Source organism: Mustela lutreola, chromosome 2, assembly GCF_030435805.1.
Source record: "Mustela lutreola isolate mMusLut2 chromosome 2, mMusLut2.pri, whole genome shotgun sequence".
Taxonomy (NCBI): Eukaryota; Metazoa; Chordata; class Mammalia; order Carnivora; family Mustelidae; genus Mustela; species Mustela lutreola.
In genome coordinates, this window is record NC_081291.1 from 45,521,431 (window position 1) to 45,541,894 (window position 20,464).

A 20,464-nucleotide genomic window follows, 5' to 3' on the forward strand; every position below is an offset into this window, starting at 1 on the left:
GTCTCAAGTATACAACCTAACCCTACACCTAAAGGAGCTGGAGAAAGAATAAGAAATCCTAAGCCCAGCAGGAGAAGAGAAATCATAAAGATCAGAGCAGAAATCAATGAAATAGAAACCAAAAAAACAATAGAACAAATCAACGAAACTAGGAGCTGGTTCTTTGAAAGAATTAATAAAATTGATAAACCCCTGGCCAGACTTATCAAAAAGAAAAAAGAAAGGACCCAAATAAATAAAATCATGAATGAAAGAGGAGAGATCACAACTGACACCAAAGAAATACAAACTATTATAAGAACATACTATGAGCAACTCTACGCCAACAAATTTGACAATCTGGAAGAAATGGATGCATTCCTAGAAACATATAAACTACCACAACTGAACCAGGAAGAAATAGAAAGCCTGAACAGACCCATAACCAGTAAGGAGATTGAAACAGTCATTAAAAATCTCCAAACAAACAAAAGCCCAGGGCCAGACGGCTTCCCGGGGGAATTCTACCAAACGTTTAAAGAAGAACTAATTCCTATTCTCCTGAAACTGTTCCAAGAAATAAAAATGGAAGGAAACCTACCAAACTCATTTTATGAGGCCAGCATCACCTTGATCCCAAAACCCAACAAGGATCCCATCAAAAAAGAGAGCTATAGACCAATATCCTTGATGAACACAGATGCGAAAATACTCACCAAAATACAAGCCAATAGGATTCAACAGTACATTAAAAGGATTATTCACCACGACCAAGTGGGATTTATTCCAGGGCTGCAAGATTGGTTCAACATCTGCAATTCAGTCAATTTTGATGCAACACATCAATAAAAGAAAGAACAAGAACCATATGATACTCTCAATAGATGCTGAAAAAGCATTTGAGAAAGTACATCATCCCTTCCTGATCAAAATTCTTCAAAGTATAGGGATAGAGGGCACATACCTCAATATCATCAAACCCATCTATGAAAAACCCACCGCAAATATCATTCTCAATGGAGAAAAACTGAAAGCTCTTCCGCTAAGGTCAGGAACACAGCAGGGATGTCCATTATCACCACTGCTATTCAACATAGTACTAGAAGCCCTAGCCTCAGCAATCAGACAACAAAAGGAAATTGAAGGCATCCAAATCGGCAAAGAAGAAGTCAAATTATCACTCTTCGCAGATGATATGATACTATATGTGGAAAACCCAAAAGACTCCACTCCAAAACTTCTAGAACTTGTATAGGAATTCAGTAAAGTGTTAGGATATAAAATCAATGCACAGAAATCAGTTGCATTTCTCTACACCAACAACAAGACAGAAGAAAGAGAAATTAAGGAGTCAATCCCATTTACAATTGCACCCAAAACCATAAGATACCTAGGAATAAACCTAACCAAAGAGACACAGAATCTATACTCAGAAAACTATAAAGTACTCATGAAAGAAATTGAAGAAGACACAAAGAAATGTAAAAAAGTTACGTGCTCCTGGATTGGAAGAATAAATATTGTGAAAATGTCTATGCTACCTAAAGCAATCTACACATTTAATGCAATTCCTATCAAAGTACCATCCATCTTTTTCAAAGAAATGGAACAAATAATTCTAAAATTTATATGGAACCAGAAAAGACCTCGAATAGCCAAAGGGATATTGAAAAAGAAAGCCAACATTGGTGGCATCACAATTCCGGACTTCAAGCTATATTACAAAGCTGTCATCATCAAGACAGCATGGTACTGGCACAAAAACAGACACATAGATCAATGGAACAGAATAGAGAGCCCAGAAATAGACCCTCAACTCTACAGTCAACTAATCTTCGACAAAGCAGGAAAGAATGTCCAATGGAAAAAAGACAGCCTCTGCAATAAATGGTGTTGGGAATATTGGACAGCCACATGCAGAAAAATGAAATTGGACCATTTGCTTACACCGCACACGATAATAGACTCAAAATGGATGAGGGACCTCAATGTGCGAAAGGAATCCATCAAAATCCTTGAGGAGAACACAGGCAGCAACCTCTTCGACCTCAGCCGCAGCAACATCTTCCTAGGAACAACGCCAAAGCCAAGGGAAGCAAGGGCAAAAATGAACTATTGGGATTTCATCAAGATCAAAAGCTTTTGCACAGCAAAGGAAACAGTTAACAAAATCAAAAGACAACTGACAGAATGGGACAAGATATTTGCAAACGACATATCAGATAAAGGACTAGTGTCCAAAATCTATAAAGAACTTAGCAAACTCAACACCCAAAGAACAAATAATCCAATCAAGAAATGGGCAGAGGACATGAACAGACATTTCTGCAAAGAAGACATCCAGATGGCCAACAGACACATGAAAAAGTGCTCCATATCACTCGGCATCAGGGAAATACAAATCAAAACCACAATGAGATATCACCTCACACCAGTCAGAATGGCTAAAATCAACAAGTCAGGAAATGACAGATGCTGGCAAGGATGCGGAGAAAGGGGAACCCTCCTCCACTCTTGGTGGGAATGCAAGCTGGTGTAGCCACTCTGGAAAACAGCATGGAGGTTCCTCAAAATGTTGAAAATAGAACTGCCCTATGACCCAGCAATTGCACTATTGGGTATTTACCCTTAAGATACAAACGTAGTGATCCAAAGGGGCACGTGCACCCAAATGTTTATAGCAGCAATGTCCACAATAGCCAAACTATGGAAAGAACCTAGATGTCCATCAACAGATGAATGGATCAAGAAGATGTGGTATATATACACAATGGAATACCATGCAGCCATCAAAAGAAATGAAATCTTGCCATTTGCAACAACGTGGATGGAACTAGAGCGTATCATGCTTAGCGAAATAAGCCAAGCAGAGAAAGACAACTATCATATGATCTCCCTGATATGAGGAAGTGGTGATGCAACATGGGGGCTTAAGTGGGTAGAAGAAGAATCAATGAAACAAGATGGGATTGGGAGGGAGACAAACCATAAGTGACTCTTAATCTCACAAAACAGACTGAGGGTTGCTGGGGGGAGGGGGGTGGGAGAAGGGGAGTGGGCTTATGGACATCGGGGAGGGTATGTGCTTTGGTGAGTGCTGTGAAGTGTGTAAACCTGGCGATTCATAGACCTGTACCCCTGGGGATAAAAATATGTTTATAAAAAATAAAAAATTAAAATAAGTGGGATAAAGATATAAACCTTTATTATATCAACTAGAGAAAAAAGGAAAATCATATGTGTATTATGTTTACAAGAATGCAAAACAAAACAACTTGAAAAACTATAAACCAAAAAGGCAGAGGGAAATTATACTAAAATGAAGAAAGATGTTTATTCTGGACAGTAAAGAAACTAAGTGGGATTTGTTTTGAATTGGTTTTTTGGTTTCTTCTTTTAACTGTCTTAATGATATTTGCGGTGGGTTTTTCATAGATGGCTTAACTGCTTTCTAGTGACACTAGGGAGATACGAAAACCTTTTTAAAGAGGCAGTTTCTGAGAAGGCTGTCAGAAATAGGCCCTTCCGTGAGTGTCTTCAGAGATCTACCCTCTGTGCTCCCCAGCTGAGTTTTGTTGCTCTCTGGAGGTTCACATAATGACTGTTTTCAACTTTTCATATTAAAAATGACCTCCTGGCCTGAATCTCAGCTTCCCAGATGACTGAGGTTTACTGGTCACAGCCCCCCCCCCCAAAAAAGCAAAACTACTTAGTATTTCAGCCTGCTCTTGGATTCTACATTTTACTTCCATACAATTTCACAGACGTTATTGTTGGTTTCCCTTTGTTTTCACCCTACAGATCCAACAAGGGTGATGGTACCCCCTTCCAGCATGGATGTGACTGTTGGAGAAAGTATTGTTCTGCCTTGCCAGGTAACACATGATCACTCGCTAGATATCGTGTTTACCTGGTCATTTAATGGACACCTGATAGATTTTGACAAAGACGGGGACCACTTTGAAAGAGTCGGAGGGGTAAGTATTAATATCAAAGTATCTACAGCAAATTCACTATGCAACTGAACTTCTGCAAAGTGATGCAACTTGTTTAGCCTAACATGAAAAGAAACATAAGATTGTTCTTGATGATCTGTTCCAACACCTTCTTTTAAGAAATTATTGGTTAATTGTTGCTCCTTTTTGCCTGATCGGTGTGGCCCCTATGACTGAGTAACCCTACACGACAGTCCTCTTGATCCCCACAGCAATGATATAGGCTAGTTATTCTGAACAATGTATGAATGAGGAAACTGGAGCTCAGGGGCAAATGTATGGCTTCCCTTCGCCTCATAGCCTTAACCTGTGGAACTCAGCTTTAAACTTCAAATCCCCAGCTCTCTACCCCACTCAGTACCATATATCATAGCAGAAAATATCTTAAGGACAGTTTACTCATGTGTATTTAGGCTGCCGATTAAACTTTCCTTGGCTCTTATAGAAGTCTCATCATTGTGACATTAGGGCTCTCTTTCTTAAATCTGAAAGTCTGATCAGGGTATGTATTATCTCTAGGTAATTTTGAATTCAAATGTTTGAATTTTCATAGTGCCTTTCTTTCTGTAAAAATACATATTACCATTGAACACACACCAAGATGAGGTTAAATCTGGAAATAATTTGTATCTATCACAATTATTGTCAAAAAAGATTTTTTTACCCTAACACAGTCCTTATAGTCCTATTAGTAATAAAGATTCACTCTGACTGCCATTCTCATGGAGACATCCAACCGGAAGACAGCAGAAAATAAAAACGAGGCTATGATTTTAAAAGCTCTCCCCATCCTTCTGACAGAGGAATCTAATTTGCCTACTTCATTTTGCCTCCCTTGCCCCTTATGTTGAGAAAAAGTGGGGCTAAGGCTTATAAAAATATCTGTATGATATGCTGAGGGCTTGTTTTCCATTCAACTGTAGTACTAGTCCTGTTAATTACATTCTTGCACCCTTTCTCAAAGGATGTCTCTCACAGAGCACAAAGAATGATCTGAGCATTTTCTCAGTTTTTCCAAAGATCATATACAACTGGTAATACTTTAGATACATAGGAGAGAAGTTAGTTTATTACATCAGTGGATACCTTAGGTTATGAGAGAGTCTCTCTTGGAATCCTGATTGAGAAAGCCTGGATGAAATTGCCAATATTAAGCATTCTGGACTTCTTTGATATGATTCGGCTTAATAACCAAGTGGGAGAGATATGAATTTCACAAGGGCATTGAAGATATTAAATACCTTCAGGTCTAGAAAAGTGCATAGTCCAATGCCTCCCACAAAAGAAGTATCTGACAAATTTTAATAGTTGTACTAATTGAAGGAAGAATAACATTGATTTTAATAACAGGAAAGTATACATTGAGAAGACCTTCATAGATTAAGCAGAATATTCGTTTTCACACTAAGACCAATGTCGTGTCCAGGAGAGACATTAAAAATATTATCTCCCAGAATGCACAGGCACCAACCAATTAGAACAGCTGTCTGACCGATCAAAAGAGCTCTAGCCGGCCAGTCAGACAGATGTGGATGTTATCCTGGACTGGCTGCATACCAGCCAGGGCTGAGGCACAGGTGGAGACACCCTTTATGGAGTCAAGCACTAATGACCACCTTTGTGGAGAGCTCTATCTGTGGGATCACCCTCGTTAGCCTCTCAGATGGGAAAAGCTTGTCTCTTCTCTGAAACTCTCACCAATCAATTATTGCAAAGAAGTGAAAAATTTAGGACAGCACTACAAACTGTGAGAAGTAAGTGTGTTAGTCACCAGGATCCTTAATGTCTATAGAGGTAGAACTTGACAGTAGGAGAGGGAAGGAAGCAATTCTGAAGTCAAGCCATTTCACAGCAACTATTTCCTGGGTCATTGTGGTGGAAGGGATGTTGGGTAGAGCCAATCTGTTGGGGTTTTCAGTTTCCACTTGTCCTTTGACAGCCTCCAAATGCCCTGTCAGAAACAGAACAGACCACACCAGGAGAATATAAGCTGGTGCTGTTTTGTTCACTTTGGGAGGAACACAAAGATAGATCTCAGCAAACTGGGTGATCTTGATGACTTCAAAGGGAAAGAGAAAATTGATTGTTGTCTCCTTCTATGAGACTTACTTCAATCCTGACTTTATTATTATTTTTTTTGTTTCAATTTAAACTTTTAAAACACAACTCTGGTCCAAATCTGTAAATAAAGACAGCATATTCCATTAATATGGTGCTGTACTGTGAAGTTTTCAGGCTACAACTAGTTTATCCTGACTTTAAGACCTTGGAGAATAAAATGGATTATTGATTTGGTATGCCCATTTCTTTAAAACAAATTCAGCTTTCCACCTTCCCTGCACACGCCTCCTTGTGAGGCATATTTTTCTGTTTAAACCTATACCCTAGAGTCCTAATAACCACATGAATGTCTTAGGTAAAGAAGTATTAATGATGATGATGATGAAGCCTTATATTTGCCCAGTGCCTAATCATTTATTAAGCCAATATGTCTATTGGCTCTTTAATCATCACAGAAAGCCTGTGGAATAGGGTAGCAATTATTGTACTCTTTTACTGAGCAATTATAAGACTTGATTAAAAATAGAATCTGAATGAGAACCCAAGGGTTATAAATAAAAGAGCTTTCAGGTTAAAAAATATATATATATATCACAACTCTCCTTGAGGTAGATTTAATATCTTTGACATGACCACTCATGGTCATCAATAAGACCAATTTAAATTTACTCTGTGCTTCCCAGGTTTCAGATTTCACATACACATACAGTTTGATTTGATTCTTACAACCTCACCCAGTGGGCAATGTATCCTTCTTTCATAGGTCAGTAAACTAAAACCCAGAGACTTACATAAAATCACACAGCAGGGATCAGCCCAAGCTAACTGAGTACCTACACATCAGCTCTCCCTTCACTGAATGCTTGAGCCTGTCTTCTAAACTTATTTACAACTATTGGCAGTTCCAGGTTTTCCATTGTCCTAGATGGTTTTGTGGTATTTTGCTCTAAAACCTTTTGTTTTAATTGAACTAAGTACGCATTAACTTAGATTGAGAATAAAGTCTTTCGAATTTGTAGAATGGCCTGACCTTGTGGGTTCACATCCTGGCTCTGCCATTTATTAGCTAAGTGATTTCAGATAAGTCATAACTTCTTTGAGCTGGAGTTTCTTCACCTGTAAAGTAAGGACAATAGAGCACCTACATCATAGAACATGTGAGTATTTAGCCTTAATATATGGCTCCTGTATTTAAATATTATAGAACATTATTGTCATTTGGAAGAATAGCAAACAGGGCCAAAATAACCTATGCTACCTTGTCATCTATTGTGGGGTTAGAAGTAAACATAGCTTCCTGCATCTGACCTCTAGGGAGCACTCCTACGCAAGCCATCTGCTCCCCAAACTTTCGATGAACAGAGCTATGAAATGAAACCCCAAAGTGTAGCCACGTTCTTTAGTTAAAATGCCACCTTCGTGATAACCTGTAGAGGCATCGTCTCATTTTTATTAAAAGCACCGTGCTGGTGAGCGTGTAGGGATATTTCTAGGCACACCGAAATCCATACTGGGATGTAATCAGTCCTATTCATCTGCTAATCAAACTTGCATTTGGCATTTCAAAAACAAATTATAGCAGTCTTCCGCACTAGGTGATGCTAGATTTCCTTGGAGAGTGTGGTCTTCATACTCTTTTTTTAATTCAAACCTGGGAACAATCAAAATGCTGGCTGTAAGACAGAGCTGTGCAGTAAAATGAAGATGCCTCCAAATGTGGGCTTGCCTCCCCTTTCCAAATATAGAGTTCCAAAGTATGGGAAAGCCCAGTGAAGGCTGCAGGTTGAGGGCATATCTGAAGAAACCCATATGACGAGATCAAGAGCCACCTTCAGTAGGTTTAAGTGCTTCTGACACGGGTGGCAAACTGCTCCAGAGACCCAGAGAAGCCACATACCCCCAAGGTCTTGTCCAAGGTGTGTTCTGAAGGTATTGGGGTTCTTATCTCCCAGGCAGGCTCACATGTTTTTAATAGGCCATGGCTTGCATCACTAATGTTTTCATCAGCCAGTATAAAATAAATCCATTAGTCACAGTATCCTTCACGTGATAATGATATTTAGAGCTCATTAAAAAGTAATTGTAGCCACTTTCCCCTACTTTATCAGCAGGATTCAGCTGGTGATTTGATGATCCGAAACATCCAGCTGAAGCATGCTGGGAAATATGTCTGCATGGTCCAGACAAGTGTAGACAAGCTCTCTGCTGCTGCCGACCTGATTGTGAGAGGTATGGGAATGTTGGTTTCTGTTCCTGGAATGCTTGTGTGATATCTACTCCTGCACAGGTTGCTAAAAACCTCACCGGTTTAGAATTACAGAAGAAAGTCAGATAGAAGCTGAACATTGCAAACAGTGGCTAATAGCCCACAGTCCTCTGTGTATCTCTTTCTCATGGGAGGGATCACCAGAAAGTGCAGAGCAAATCTGGTTGCTCTGGACTGAAAATAACTCCTGTGAGTGCCCCAAGTGCCCCGATGTGTGGCTGTTGGAGTTGATAGGACCTTCTAGAATAATTTTGGATTAACAAAAGCAAATAGTTTTAAGAAGGATCAAACCATGCCTTTTGATGTTTCATCTGGGCTAAGCCAAATTAGTGATTTAGGGTACTGATAGAACTGTGGCTTCAGAAAATAACCTGTTTTTCCCAGTTCCCTTTTTTCCCTAAAGTTAATAGTTCAATCCAGTTCTTAAAATATGGCTTTAGAGGGAACACTTTGTGACTGCCTGGGATGCAGTAAATCAGCTGGCAGTTGATGTGCAAACTGACCTTTGTGAGGTTTTCTTCAGTCCTCCCAACATGGCCTAACTTCAACCTAATGGCTCCAAAGGCCCTGATTGAGCCCCATAGAACCAGTTTACAAAGCAACAGTAAATAGAGCTTTAACAAATATATATTTTTAAAAAATTTTTTTGAAGATTTTATTTATTTACTCGACAGAGAGAGAGAGAGAGAGATCACAAGTAGGCAGAGAGAGAGGGGTAAGCAGTCTTCCCACTGAGCAGAGAGCCTGACGCAGGACTCAATCCCAGGACTCTGAGATCATGACCTGAGCCGAAGGCAGAAGCTCAACCCACTGAGCCACCCAGGCACCCCTTTAACAAATATTTTTATACTGAAATTAAAATCTTTGGGAACCAGTAGATGTACAAGAATCAAACTGACGCATGCTCGGAGCTTTTCTTAAGTGTTAAAAGTGAAACCAAATCAGAACATGCAAATAATCTCTTGGGAGCACCTCCTTCCTCTGAACCCTAAGCATTGGTGTTTGGGAATCTTTAGCCAGCAGAACCTGGAGGGCAAGAATCACAACTCCAGGGGAAATCAGATACAGAGGCAGGGTAAATCTGAGTTCAGGGAGAACAAGGAATTACTGGAAGTGATAGACATGTTGCCCTACCCTTAGGCAGAATCTGAGAGGGGGAGATGTGTGGGAGTTCATGACTTAACCTCATTGTCAAGAGAGGTTAAAGAAAAATAGCTTTTCCAACTCTGTCTACTTTCCTTCCTCTTTAAATTGCCTACAAAAACCTTTCAGTAATGCTACAGATAAGAGCGAGATAAGAGCAAAAAACTTTCAACCTGGGTTGAACTACCCATTGAATAACTTATGGAAACGTGTTTATTTCCATTTTAAAATACATGAGAGCCGCTCAGCTCTACCCCTAGGGACAAAAGAATTCTGTTGCCAAAAATTTATCCTCTATTTAATTAGGATAATGTTCAGATCAGCAGTTTAAACACCAATAAATTAGACTAATAAATATTTAAATCAGTAATACTTGAAGTTCTTAAATGATATTGTATACTTCATTTCACAGAAAATAACATTAAATACCAAGAGGAATTTGCAAACTCAGTCTAAAAGAAAATCTAGTCTAATCAGTTAATAAGGCCAATAAATTAATATGCCATTTTAAACCATAATCTTTCATTTTATTTCCTCTAGCTCTGCCCTTGCAGCTTTTCTGCATATTACAGAAAGGACGCAGAAACATATTTCACTGCCCTGTAAGAGATTTTTGTATCTGAAACTGGTAAAGCTTTGAGTCTTGGCTCCAGCCCCCTTGATTCTCTGGTATCTACTTCATTCAGTGTAGAGCCCACTACCGGTGGGTAGAAAAGCCCTTCTTCACTGAGAGAGAAGCTGAACACTGGTCTCATACCAGTGCTCCCTCTTCTGTTGCCTTGACCAAAACATCTGTGAGCCCTGACCATGTGAACGTTTTGTTCAGAGGATAAACATTGGCTCATCTTCTCATTTTGAAAGAGGGACCCAACTTCCCCAACATGAAGTTGACAAACATACCGTGACCACTGGTGTGGTCAGGCAGGACCAGCAGAGCAAACAAAGTTATGCAAGCACCATCTTACCTCCAGTGGCCAAATTCATACCACCCCTTCATTTTCCTTCACTCAGCTGCCCAAAGTGGGCTCAAATAATCCCTGTCTGTTTAGTTCATAGAGGAGTTTGGAGGGGAACCCTTTCCTATTTATGGTACTTTGATTTTAAAGGCCATCAAAAAAGAGCATTCATTGAAACTGGGGTTGGTGGAAGGAATCTAGGATGAGCAAGGTAGTGAGAAAAAAGACGATGATAGGGTGTTCTGGACTTTATCTAGTTAATCAGGGTTGCAAAGACCAAAGTTTGCCTCAGCTCTATCCAGGTGGCATTAGACTGGCATGCTGAAATGTCACCATGGAAAATTAATCAGTTTCAGCATACAGATTTCCAGACCTTTCATACAGGAGTAGGAGGGAGAAGATAAATTTAGTTTCACCTGTGGGTCTATAAAAATGATTTTTTAAAAAGGAAAGAGAAATTTAGGGCATCCTATGAGGGATACAGGAGTGAAAATCTTACTTCAGGAAATTACAATTAACTTTTCACCACTCCGTTAGACATCTTTCTTCCCCACCCAGCCACATGGCCCAGTAGTGCATGGCAGTACACTTGACCTCTATAGGTGGCTAAGCAAAGCCCTCCCAGGAATAGATAGCTTCTTATTCCTGTCTCAGGGACATGAGGACTGTCATCATGTCTCCCTCATGATCACCTTCCCTCCTGAGGCGGTCAGTTGTGTCTTGCTACAAATGCATTGAATTGCCTGGTAAGAACCTTTCCTGCTGGAATCTAAGACACCTCTGGGGCTTTGCTTTGTTGCAATTTAGTGTTTGTTTGCCTATCGCTTTCCATCCTCTGTTTATCTGGGATTTCCAAGCCTTCATTTAGAACTCTTTCTAAACTTCATTTGAACTCTTTCCTCTCATTTCAATGGTTTAAATACATGGGAAGAAACAGTGAACATCAGGAAGATAAGTAGAAAAATAACAGGTGGATTTACAGAAGCTGCAAATGAGGGTCTTTGGACTCCAGCCCAGGTCTGAAGTTGTACTGAAGAAACCTTAATCTTGTGACTCTTGAGCGCCGGCCACTTTCACAGACATTCCCTTGTATACAAGTGTGTGTTCGCATATGACGTGGGGCAGGGCTGGGGTCAGTAATTACAGCGCAGTAGAAATGTATGGAGCAGCATCGTGACCATCGAAGTCCCAAAGCCAGTTCTGCTCAAATCCACATGCTCAGTCCTAGCAATGACCATTTCCAAAAGACTATCATCTTCATTTATCACTATTCTATCCACAGATAACACCGCCTGACCCATATCAGGAGCCTGTAAATATATGAGAGATGAATTAATGGACTTGAGCTTTTGTGATATCCCAGTATTCTCGCCTGCCTTTTGGAACCAGTATTCTATTTTAATTTCTTGCTGACCTATTATTTTTTTCTGATTATATAGTGACCCCCTCAGAAAGAAGGGTCCATGTCTCATTCATCTCTGTAGTTTCAGAGCCTTGTAGAATGTTGGGCACCAAATAGGCATTCAAAAAGGAATTGACAAGTGATGAATCTGTGAGTGGACGAATAAAAGGTTGACTGGATCAGCACTGCATTCAGTTCCACAATCGCTTGGACATGTGAACTTACTCCTCCACCTCTGAGGGTCTTGTTCTTTCACAGGTCCCCCAGGACCCCCAGAGGCTGTGACCATAGATGAAATTACAGATACCACCGCTCAGCTGTCCTGGAGACCTGGACCTGATAACCACAGCCCCATCACGATGTATGTCATTCAAGCCAGGACTCCGTTCTCCGTGGGCTGGCAAGCAGTCAGTACAGGTACCATATTGGATGCCTGGTGCTTGTGTCTCACAGAGGCTTCTGAAACTCAGCATAATGGACAGAGGGCACTGTGGCAGAAGCCAAGGGCCATCTAGGTTCTCATTAAGACACAACTATGAATGATACATTCTGGCAGTGTTTCCTAACCCTCAGTCAATGGTACTATCATTTCTTTAATATTTTTCTTTATATCAATTCACATTTGTTTGCTTGTTTGTTTTTCTTAACTTGTCCTAAGCAATAATGTCTATGAAATGCTAGGTCTGTATGTTGGTCATAGTTTTTCTTAACATACATATTAAAATACTTCAGTTATAAAAAAATATATATAACATTCAATCTGCATATTACCTAAAATTATCTGTGTTCTATTGATGATACACTTTGAGAAGTTGTGGATTATGCTAGTCTACATAGTCTATGTAAAGTTTATGTATGGCTCTCAACAAACCAGTAACTAAGGGCTGCCTAGAGCCTCTTGACTTGCTATCTATTTTTTTTTAAGATAGCTAAATTTGGACATGAAGAGTCATGAGATTCTGTTATATTAAAAGCCATGTGAGTTGCCTTACTATCCCTGCCCCTCCAAACTGATTCTTGTTATTTTACATAGGTTTCATATGAGGAAGAATGGACAAATAAGTAATTATTGCCAGCAAGATACACACTCCTCTGGTCCTCAAGGGTTGGCTGTGTCGTCTTGATATTTGAAATAGAAATACATGGGGTGATAGGAGTAGTTCTGTGCAATTCAGATGAATCATATTGATTTTAACAACCTCATTGCTTTTTGTTTTTTGTTTTTTGCTTTTTTACATCAGCTTGTCCAACCTCAGAAGTGGGTTTCTGTGTTTGCAGCTCAATCTCTTTCTTCTGAGTCACAGTTGTGCTTAGGAAGGAAAAGACAGAAAAAATCTGCAAGTTAGGGGATCATGCTAGCCCTGACTCTGCTACTCAGAAGATCTCTAGACAACTGCATCTTCTGTTAAATGGGCATGATGAGAATTGTGTATGAACCAAAAGAGAAACAATCGTGAGACATTTGAAGAACAAGAAGTACTACAGAAATACAATGAAGAAAAGGAAGAGGATGAAGATGCTGCTGATAATGATGGTTTAAAAAAAAAACACTACGATTTGCTGAGCCCTTGCTGTGTGCTCTATGCTTTGCTAAGTGCTTTTTTTTTTTTTTTTTTTTTTTAATTTTCTCAATCATGGTGCAAATAGATATTGTTATGAGCCTCATTTTATAGTAGGGAAACCAAAGCACTGGAAAGGTTAAGAGACTTGCCCAAGGTAATTGGGGTACTACGTGTGGATTCAAGTTTAGAATCCGGATGGTCTGACTCCAAAGCCAACACTCTTTACCTTTGGAGGCTAGGACTGTATTAGTATGGCCTAAGGAGCCTGGCAGCCACTGAACCCTAGGTACAAGGATGATGGCCTCAGCTTTGTCACAGGGGACCTCCCTTTAAGTCTTCTCGGCCACATGGGAAATCTTTATTTTATTTTCTTTTTTTAAAGTAAGCTCTATACCCAATGTGGGGCTTGAACTTACAACCCCAAAATCAAGAGTTGCATGGTGTACTGACTGAGCCAGCCAGGTACCCCTCATATGGGAAATCTTTATGATAACCCATTTAAAACTCAAACAGTTGTTCAGTGAGCCTGGAGGCAATATCCATTGCTTGTTGTTTTATGGCACCAAACAGTAGGCCATGTCCTATTGGGAAGAATCTCTTCTCCAAACACGTCTGGGTGAATACTATCAAATTCTGCCTCTCTGACTCCCTGATCTTCATGGCCTTTCCTTTTAGGTTTACAGATACTTTCTTAAGATGTGTTAGTATAGTTCCTGTCAGTGGTATTATAGGATTCATAATTTTATTAACGTCATTATTACAGTAAGTTATAGAACTTGGACCACACAGTCAAAGGTGCAAATTCAGTGAAATCTTGGGTCAGTAACTTAATCTTTAAAAGGCACCTTTTCCTCATCTACAAAAATGAAGACAGTGATTTTACTTTATTCATAGAATAGTTGTAAAAAGCAAACAGTATACACAACACTGTGCAGTAAATGTTGGAAAATGTATGAGGTGATAGCAATAATGATTACAGTCAAGTGCCTTGGGGCTTTGAAGACCATAATGTCATCTGTTGGTATCTGATTTGAACTTGTTAGTTCACCAAAAGAGACTTCTGGAATTACTTCCCTCTAACAGCTGTTGTACAACTCGTCTCAGACCAATTACAATGCCCTGCACACAGTAATGGTAATGATGATGGATGGAAGCTCCTCTCTGCTTGACATGGAATCCTGTAAAACATCCCCACCTTTTGATGTCTTTCAGTCCCAGAACTTATTGATGGGAAGACATACACAGCGACTGTCGTGGGTTTGAACCCTTGGGTTGAGTATGAATTCCGCACTGTTGCCGCCAATGTGATTGGGATCGGGGAGCCCAGCCGGCCCTCAGAGAAGCGGAGGACAGAAGAGGCTCGTGAGTAGCAGCCATGACACAGAGTCTGTGCCAGTAGCTATGATCTCTTAGGAAAAGGCTTTGAATTCTTCCTGCTCTTTAGCCCTAATGAGGCTCTGTATCAGCACCCCCTTCCCTTGAATGAGTGCATTGATCAGAAACCAGGTGAGGACTTGCTCAGCTTACTGAGTCTCAGTCAAGAGTTAAGTTCTTACTCTCCACTGGGTCTCCTTGTACAGGGGGAGACACCCTGTGCTTAGTTCTTCTAATGCCACCTCTTTCTTCGTTGGTTCATTTTCACCAAGATTCTTCAACCAGGAGTTATTTTTTAATACACGCCCCACATTTCAAATAAAATCAACACACAGAAATCATGAGTTGCAAAGAATAAATTTTTTAGAAGTATTTGGTAAGATTTTCTTACTGACCTTTCCCAGAAGCTGAGATTCAGAACATCCTGCTAATTCACACAAGCCCAGGCAGCAGTTCAGTATGAGACCCTCCACGTCCACAGCCTGAAGGAACACAGGGCGAGAATAACAGGCACTTGCATCCGTTGTACATTTCCTTCTCTCTTGTCAAGTGGGTGGCCTATGTGTGGGTCTTTGCAGAGTCCCCAGCTGTGACAAGGCCAAGTGTATGTTGAAGGTTCCTAAGCAAACAGGAACTCTGACCCTACTCTTTGGGCAGAAATCCATCTAGATCTATTTAATTAGCTTTCAGAGGGAACACACCCAGTCACCAATTCTAAATTCTTTCTGGAATCTTTCATTTATGTGGTGGTAACTAGCTAATCCCCATGCTCTCTTTTCCCCCTCCAAAACTGTCATTGACTTGATTCCTCTCAGCAGTCCTGAGGAAGAAGCTAGCATAATTTCCCCTCTTTTACAGAGAAAACTGGGGATCAAAGAGGTTAAGCACAGTGAGCCAGGGGTCAACCTATGTCTACCACTTCCTTCAGCACCCAGCTCAAAACTCACCTTCCTCCGAGAAGCCATTAGCCCAACCCTACTCTGAGCAGCCTGCTACTTCAGAACGTCACTGCACTTCATTCTGTCTGCACCGTATTGTTGTTTATTGTCGACATCCCTGTGTAATTGTTCTGCATGTCCCTCTCCCTCCAACAAGATTGTAAGCTCTGCACGGGCAGAGTGTGTATTGTCTGTCTTTTGTGTACCACCGCATCGTTAATAAACGCCTCTCCAAGCATTAGAACCAGAACCTCAGTCCTTTCAAAGCACTGAACCTCAGCCTCTAGGGATGGAGCCGAAAGCTGGTCAGACTTGTCACATACCTTGTGTACATTGTTGAATGGGAAACAGGTAACCAATAGCGATTTCCTTGGTACGTTTCACTTCTTTAAACTGACGCTTTGGGCGGCTTGAGCACACTGGTCCTGATCTCAAAACACAAAGATATATATTTATCAGCGTATTTGTTTAAAGGGAGTCACTTCAGCCAGGTGACCTTCCTGCCCCTCATTTGCTTTTACCACCTGACATGACTTGTTTTTTGTTTCCTGCACAGTCCCCGAAGTCACCCCAGCTAACGTCAGTGGTGGTGGAGGCAGCAAATCTGAGCTGGTTATAACCTGGGAGGTAAATGAATCATGGAACAAAAGGAACACTTAGTAGTCTAGGCTATTTTATTTTTTTCTCTGTGTTAAAAAAAAAAAAAAAAAACTCTGAGAAGCTTTCTCCTATGTTTTTAAGAGCCAAAACTTAGTGGAGTGCAAACACTCACTCTCACCTAGCTAATGAGTAGCAGGAAAAGATGGTGTTTGCCCATTGATTCTTGAATTAAGTTTTAATTGGATGCATCACAGAAAAAAAATCATGAAATGGATGACAACACAAGAAAAAAAAATATATATATACATATATATGTATATCTATTTATATACCCATGAAGGCTGGTACAAAGAAAACCAGTTTTCCTTTTTTCCTAAATTGAGACATAGGCAATTGATTTAAAACCTCTGCCAGCTATAGATTGGGTGTGCCAGCACGATTTCCTGGCCATTGGCTTTGCTTCTGGAGCCCTGTTCTGTGAGGTATTTTTAAAACAACCTGGAGGTAGGTTAGTCACCAATTTATTAAAAATTTATTTTGAGAGAGGAGATTGAAGTTTTATGAAGTGTTCTTAATGTTTTTGAAGGATTCTAGACAACAGTCCCTGAAGTTAAAATCTTTCATTTATTTGTTTTTTTTGTTTTGTTTTGTTTTGTTTTGTTTTGTTTTGACAGAGAGAGATCACAAATAGGCAGAGAGGCAGGCAGAGAGAGAGAGGAGGAAGCAGGCTCCCTGCGGAGCAGAGAGCCCGATGCGGGGTTTGATCCCAGGACCCTGGGATCATGACCTGAGCCGAAGGCAGAGGCTTAACCCACTGAGCCACCCAGGCACCCCAAAATCTTTCATTTAATTAAAGCCCCAGCAGTGAAGGAAATTTCTCACTCCCTCCAGCTTAGCTCCTCAGTTCTGAGGGGGAAGATCTTGCCTGCACCAAGATGAGATCTGCAATGCAATCTTTTGTCTGTTTGCCCCTGGAGGAAGATTCATATTGGATGGTACATGTTGCATTGTTGGTTTCTAGATCAACTATCCACTGAATTTCCTAGTCATTTCTAAGAATTTCAGAGCTGGGTCTCCCTCATCAACAAGGAGGCTCTCCACTGCAGGTTCTCCCTAGGGTTCGTTTAACCTTATTTCAGTACCTCACACATAGCTCAGATAGATGGATGGCAAGGCCCAAACCCGTCTCCTGACAAAATCCGAAGTAAGATAGGTGGGAAGAATGTCTAGAAGAACGTTGGAAGGTAGGGTGAAATGAAACAATCTTAGCATTTGAATCAAACTGCTGTGATTTCTGAAGACTACGTCCCTTCTTTCCCAGACAGTCCCCGAGGAGTTACAGAATGGCAGAGGCTTTGGCTATGTGGTGGCCTTCCGGCCCTATGGCAAAATGATCTGGATGCTGACAGTGCTGGCATCAGCCGACGCCTCCAGATACGTATTCAGGAATGAGAGCGTGCGCCCCTTCTCTCCCTTTGAGGTTAAAGTGGGTGTCTTCAACAATAAAGGAGAAGGCCCGTTCAGTCCCACCACAGTAGTATATTCTGCAGAAGAAGGTATGATTTATGTTGCCTCTAAAAGGGATACTTGTTCAGCTATGAGATGATGCTGACTTTAAGACCAAACTGCCACCAAGTTCTCCTGACTCTTACTCAAGTCAGTTGGCTTTCCTTTCTTCTTACCTTCTTATTTTCATAATCCAGTGACCAGGACTCTCACCTCTGGCAAATGCTAATTAACAAGGATCTGTGTTAAAGGAATTGCTAGCTACAAAAACTTGGTGCTTAAATTTAAGCAGTCCTGGATTACTTCCCTTCCATCTACCCCCAAATTTAGAAGCCAAAGACTTTTTGTCTTTACCATCTTTGTTCCCACTCCATTCCAGCTATTAATCATGGCTCCTCTGTAAAATGATGGTTAGGGTCCTAATCACTAAGGGCTGTTATACACCCATGGGTTATTTGTTCCTTATAATGCCAGTATCTAGAAGCCTATCCGGAGGAGGCTGATAGAGTAATTACTTTTTCCACATTCATCTGTAGAACCCACCAAACCACCAGCCAGCATCTTTGCCAGAAGTCTGTCTGCTACAGACATTGAAGTTTTCTGGGCCTCCCCCATGGAGAAGAATAGAGGACGGATACAAGGCTATGAGGTAAGTAAGAGATACGTGCATCGGGTCTGGGAACTTCAAGACACATTGTATTGAGAAAAAGACTCAGATTCCTATTTAGAGGAATTTGTTTCAGAGAATAATGGCTTCAAGTAGGCATTAGTTGAAAAATTAACATCCCACTGTGAGAGCACCCTTTTTCTGGTACACTGCAGAAATGTATTTTTCAAAATACATGTGGGTCTAAGCATTTATAAGAGGGTTGACAAAATGAGCTTTGACTTTTGACACACACAGAATCACTTGGACTCAAGATAAATATAGGGGACAAGTGAGAAATAGCCAATAATGGTTGTGCCAATTTTCCTTCCCACTATGAAGCTAAGAACAAAAAGAGGGGGCCCTTCCTATTCCGGGTAAGTTCTCAGAGCATACCAAGCCCTTGGCTCCAAAAGTTCTGCATCTGAGTTGGTATGAAAAATTAATTCCATCATAAGAATCTGCATTTTTTAAAAAATCAGCTGATGACATTGAAAATATCCCCAAAGATATGATTTCCAAGGTCTTCCCTTTTCTTTTCTCAGGTTAAATACTGGAGACATGATGACAAGGAAGAAAATGCTAGAAAAATACGAACAATTGGAAATCAGACATCAACAAAAATCACCAATTTAAAAAGCAGCGCACTGTATCATTTAGCTGTCAAGGCATATAATACTGCAGGGACAGGCCCATCCAGCGCAACGGTCAATGTGACAACCAGAAAGCCACGTAAGAACATTGTTGCTCAGAAATATTTTAGGGATTCATCAGACATATCCCCAGTTCATTCCCCATCCCCACCTCCCAATGATCATTTGCATACTAATTGGTATCATTATGTGGATTCAAATTTACCTTAGCATTTTAACTGAACCTTTCCGAATACCATGCAAAATTCATTGCTCCAGAGGACAGAAAGATAAATGTTTTTTTCCTCACTGGGAAGGGCTACTTCTTTTAGATATAAATGTTAGGCGACCAACTGAATCTTTTTCCATTTGCAATGCTGTATCTCGTCAGATTTTAGTGACCTTGAAGACACATATTAGTGCAATAGCCCATTAAATTGCCTCCACTCTTGAATTCTAGTAAGGATATATTCCTCAGAATCCATTGAGACTTAATAATCTGTGACTTCGTATATCTTAATTTTTTTATAGCACCAAGTCAACCCCCCGGAAACATCATATGGAATTCATCGGACTCCAAAATCATCCTGAATTGGGATCAAGTGAAGGCCCTAGATAATGAGTCGGAAGTAAAAGGATACAAAGTGGGTAATTTCTTTTTTGCAGAGGCCCCTAATCCTACTGTTAGTGAGAACAGTATCTTCTCAGGAAATCATATGACTATGTTCTCACTTTCCCTGATGTCCCCAGGGTGGCTTGCTCTGAGTTTTATAAATAGTCCATGGCAATAAGGCAGTTGTAGAAAATTGACTAAACTTTGGAGTCAGGCAGAGTGAATCAGAAATGGTTGAAGACCCTGTAGTTGTGTCATCAAAAACTCACGAAGAACCACGTTTATAACATCTCTCCAGTCAGCTTTGTTTTGTGCTTGTCCTGGTTGTCTTTTTTTTTAAATCAACAATATTATGAATGGTTAATCATTTTTGTTCATGTTCCTATAGTTAGATTTATTTAGAGAAAAAGAAGCAAGGAATTTGTAGAAGATTTATTGGCCTGATCCCAGAGTGCTAGCCTGACTTTAAAGAGCTAGAAAAGAAAATGTGAATAGCCTTGGTGCCACATTTAAAAGCAGTTGGTAATATCTTGTTTCGTTTTACGGACGTGACATTCGAGGCAGTGCAGTGCAGGCCAAACAAAAGCAGTTGGTAGGCTATGCTTTGTGGTATTTTTGCAGAGTGATTTTGAGCATAGCAGAAAGGCATTTTAACTAGTTTTAACTAGTTGAGGAACTAGTTAAAAAGCATGGGACCTTTGGAAAGTTCTTCATAAAACCAAAGCTGGAATTGGGAGTTGACATACTTGGTGGTAGAACCTTGGGTATTAAGATTAGAGAGAGATTCAGGA

The 20,464-nt window shown here is 40.4% G+C and overlaps 1 protein-coding gene across 8 annotated transcripts in view; it reads left to right on the forward strand.

Annotated features, from left to right (window-relative positions):
* Nucleotides 1-20,464, forward strand: part of LOC131824150 (contactin-4) — a 938,389-nt gene that overhangs the window by 908,606 nt on the left and 9,319 nt on the right. For 7 of the 8 annotated variants that reach the window (XM_059161541.1, XM_059161538.1, XM_059161539.1 and 4 more), the window contains 9 exons: nt 3,781-3,956; nt 8,144-8,264; nt 12,061-12,219; nt 14,577-14,726; nt 16,233-16,303; nt 17,598-17,832; nt 18,319-18,431; nt 18,974-19,160; nt 19,592-19,704. In XM_059161541.1, coding sequence (XP_059017524.1) covers nt 3,781-3,956; nt 8,144-8,264; nt 12,061-12,219; nt 14,577-14,726; nt 16,233-16,303; nt 17,598-17,832; nt 18,319-18,431; nt 18,974-19,160; nt 19,592-19,704 — 1,325 coding nt within the window. The remainder of the gene's footprint in view (nt 1-3,780; nt 3,957-8,143; nt 8,265-12,060; nt 12,220-14,576; nt 14,727-16,232; nt 16,304-17,597; nt 17,833-18,318; nt 18,432-18,973; nt 19,161-19,591; nt 19,705-20,464) is intronic. The other variant, XM_059161545.1, reaches the window with a different exon arrangement.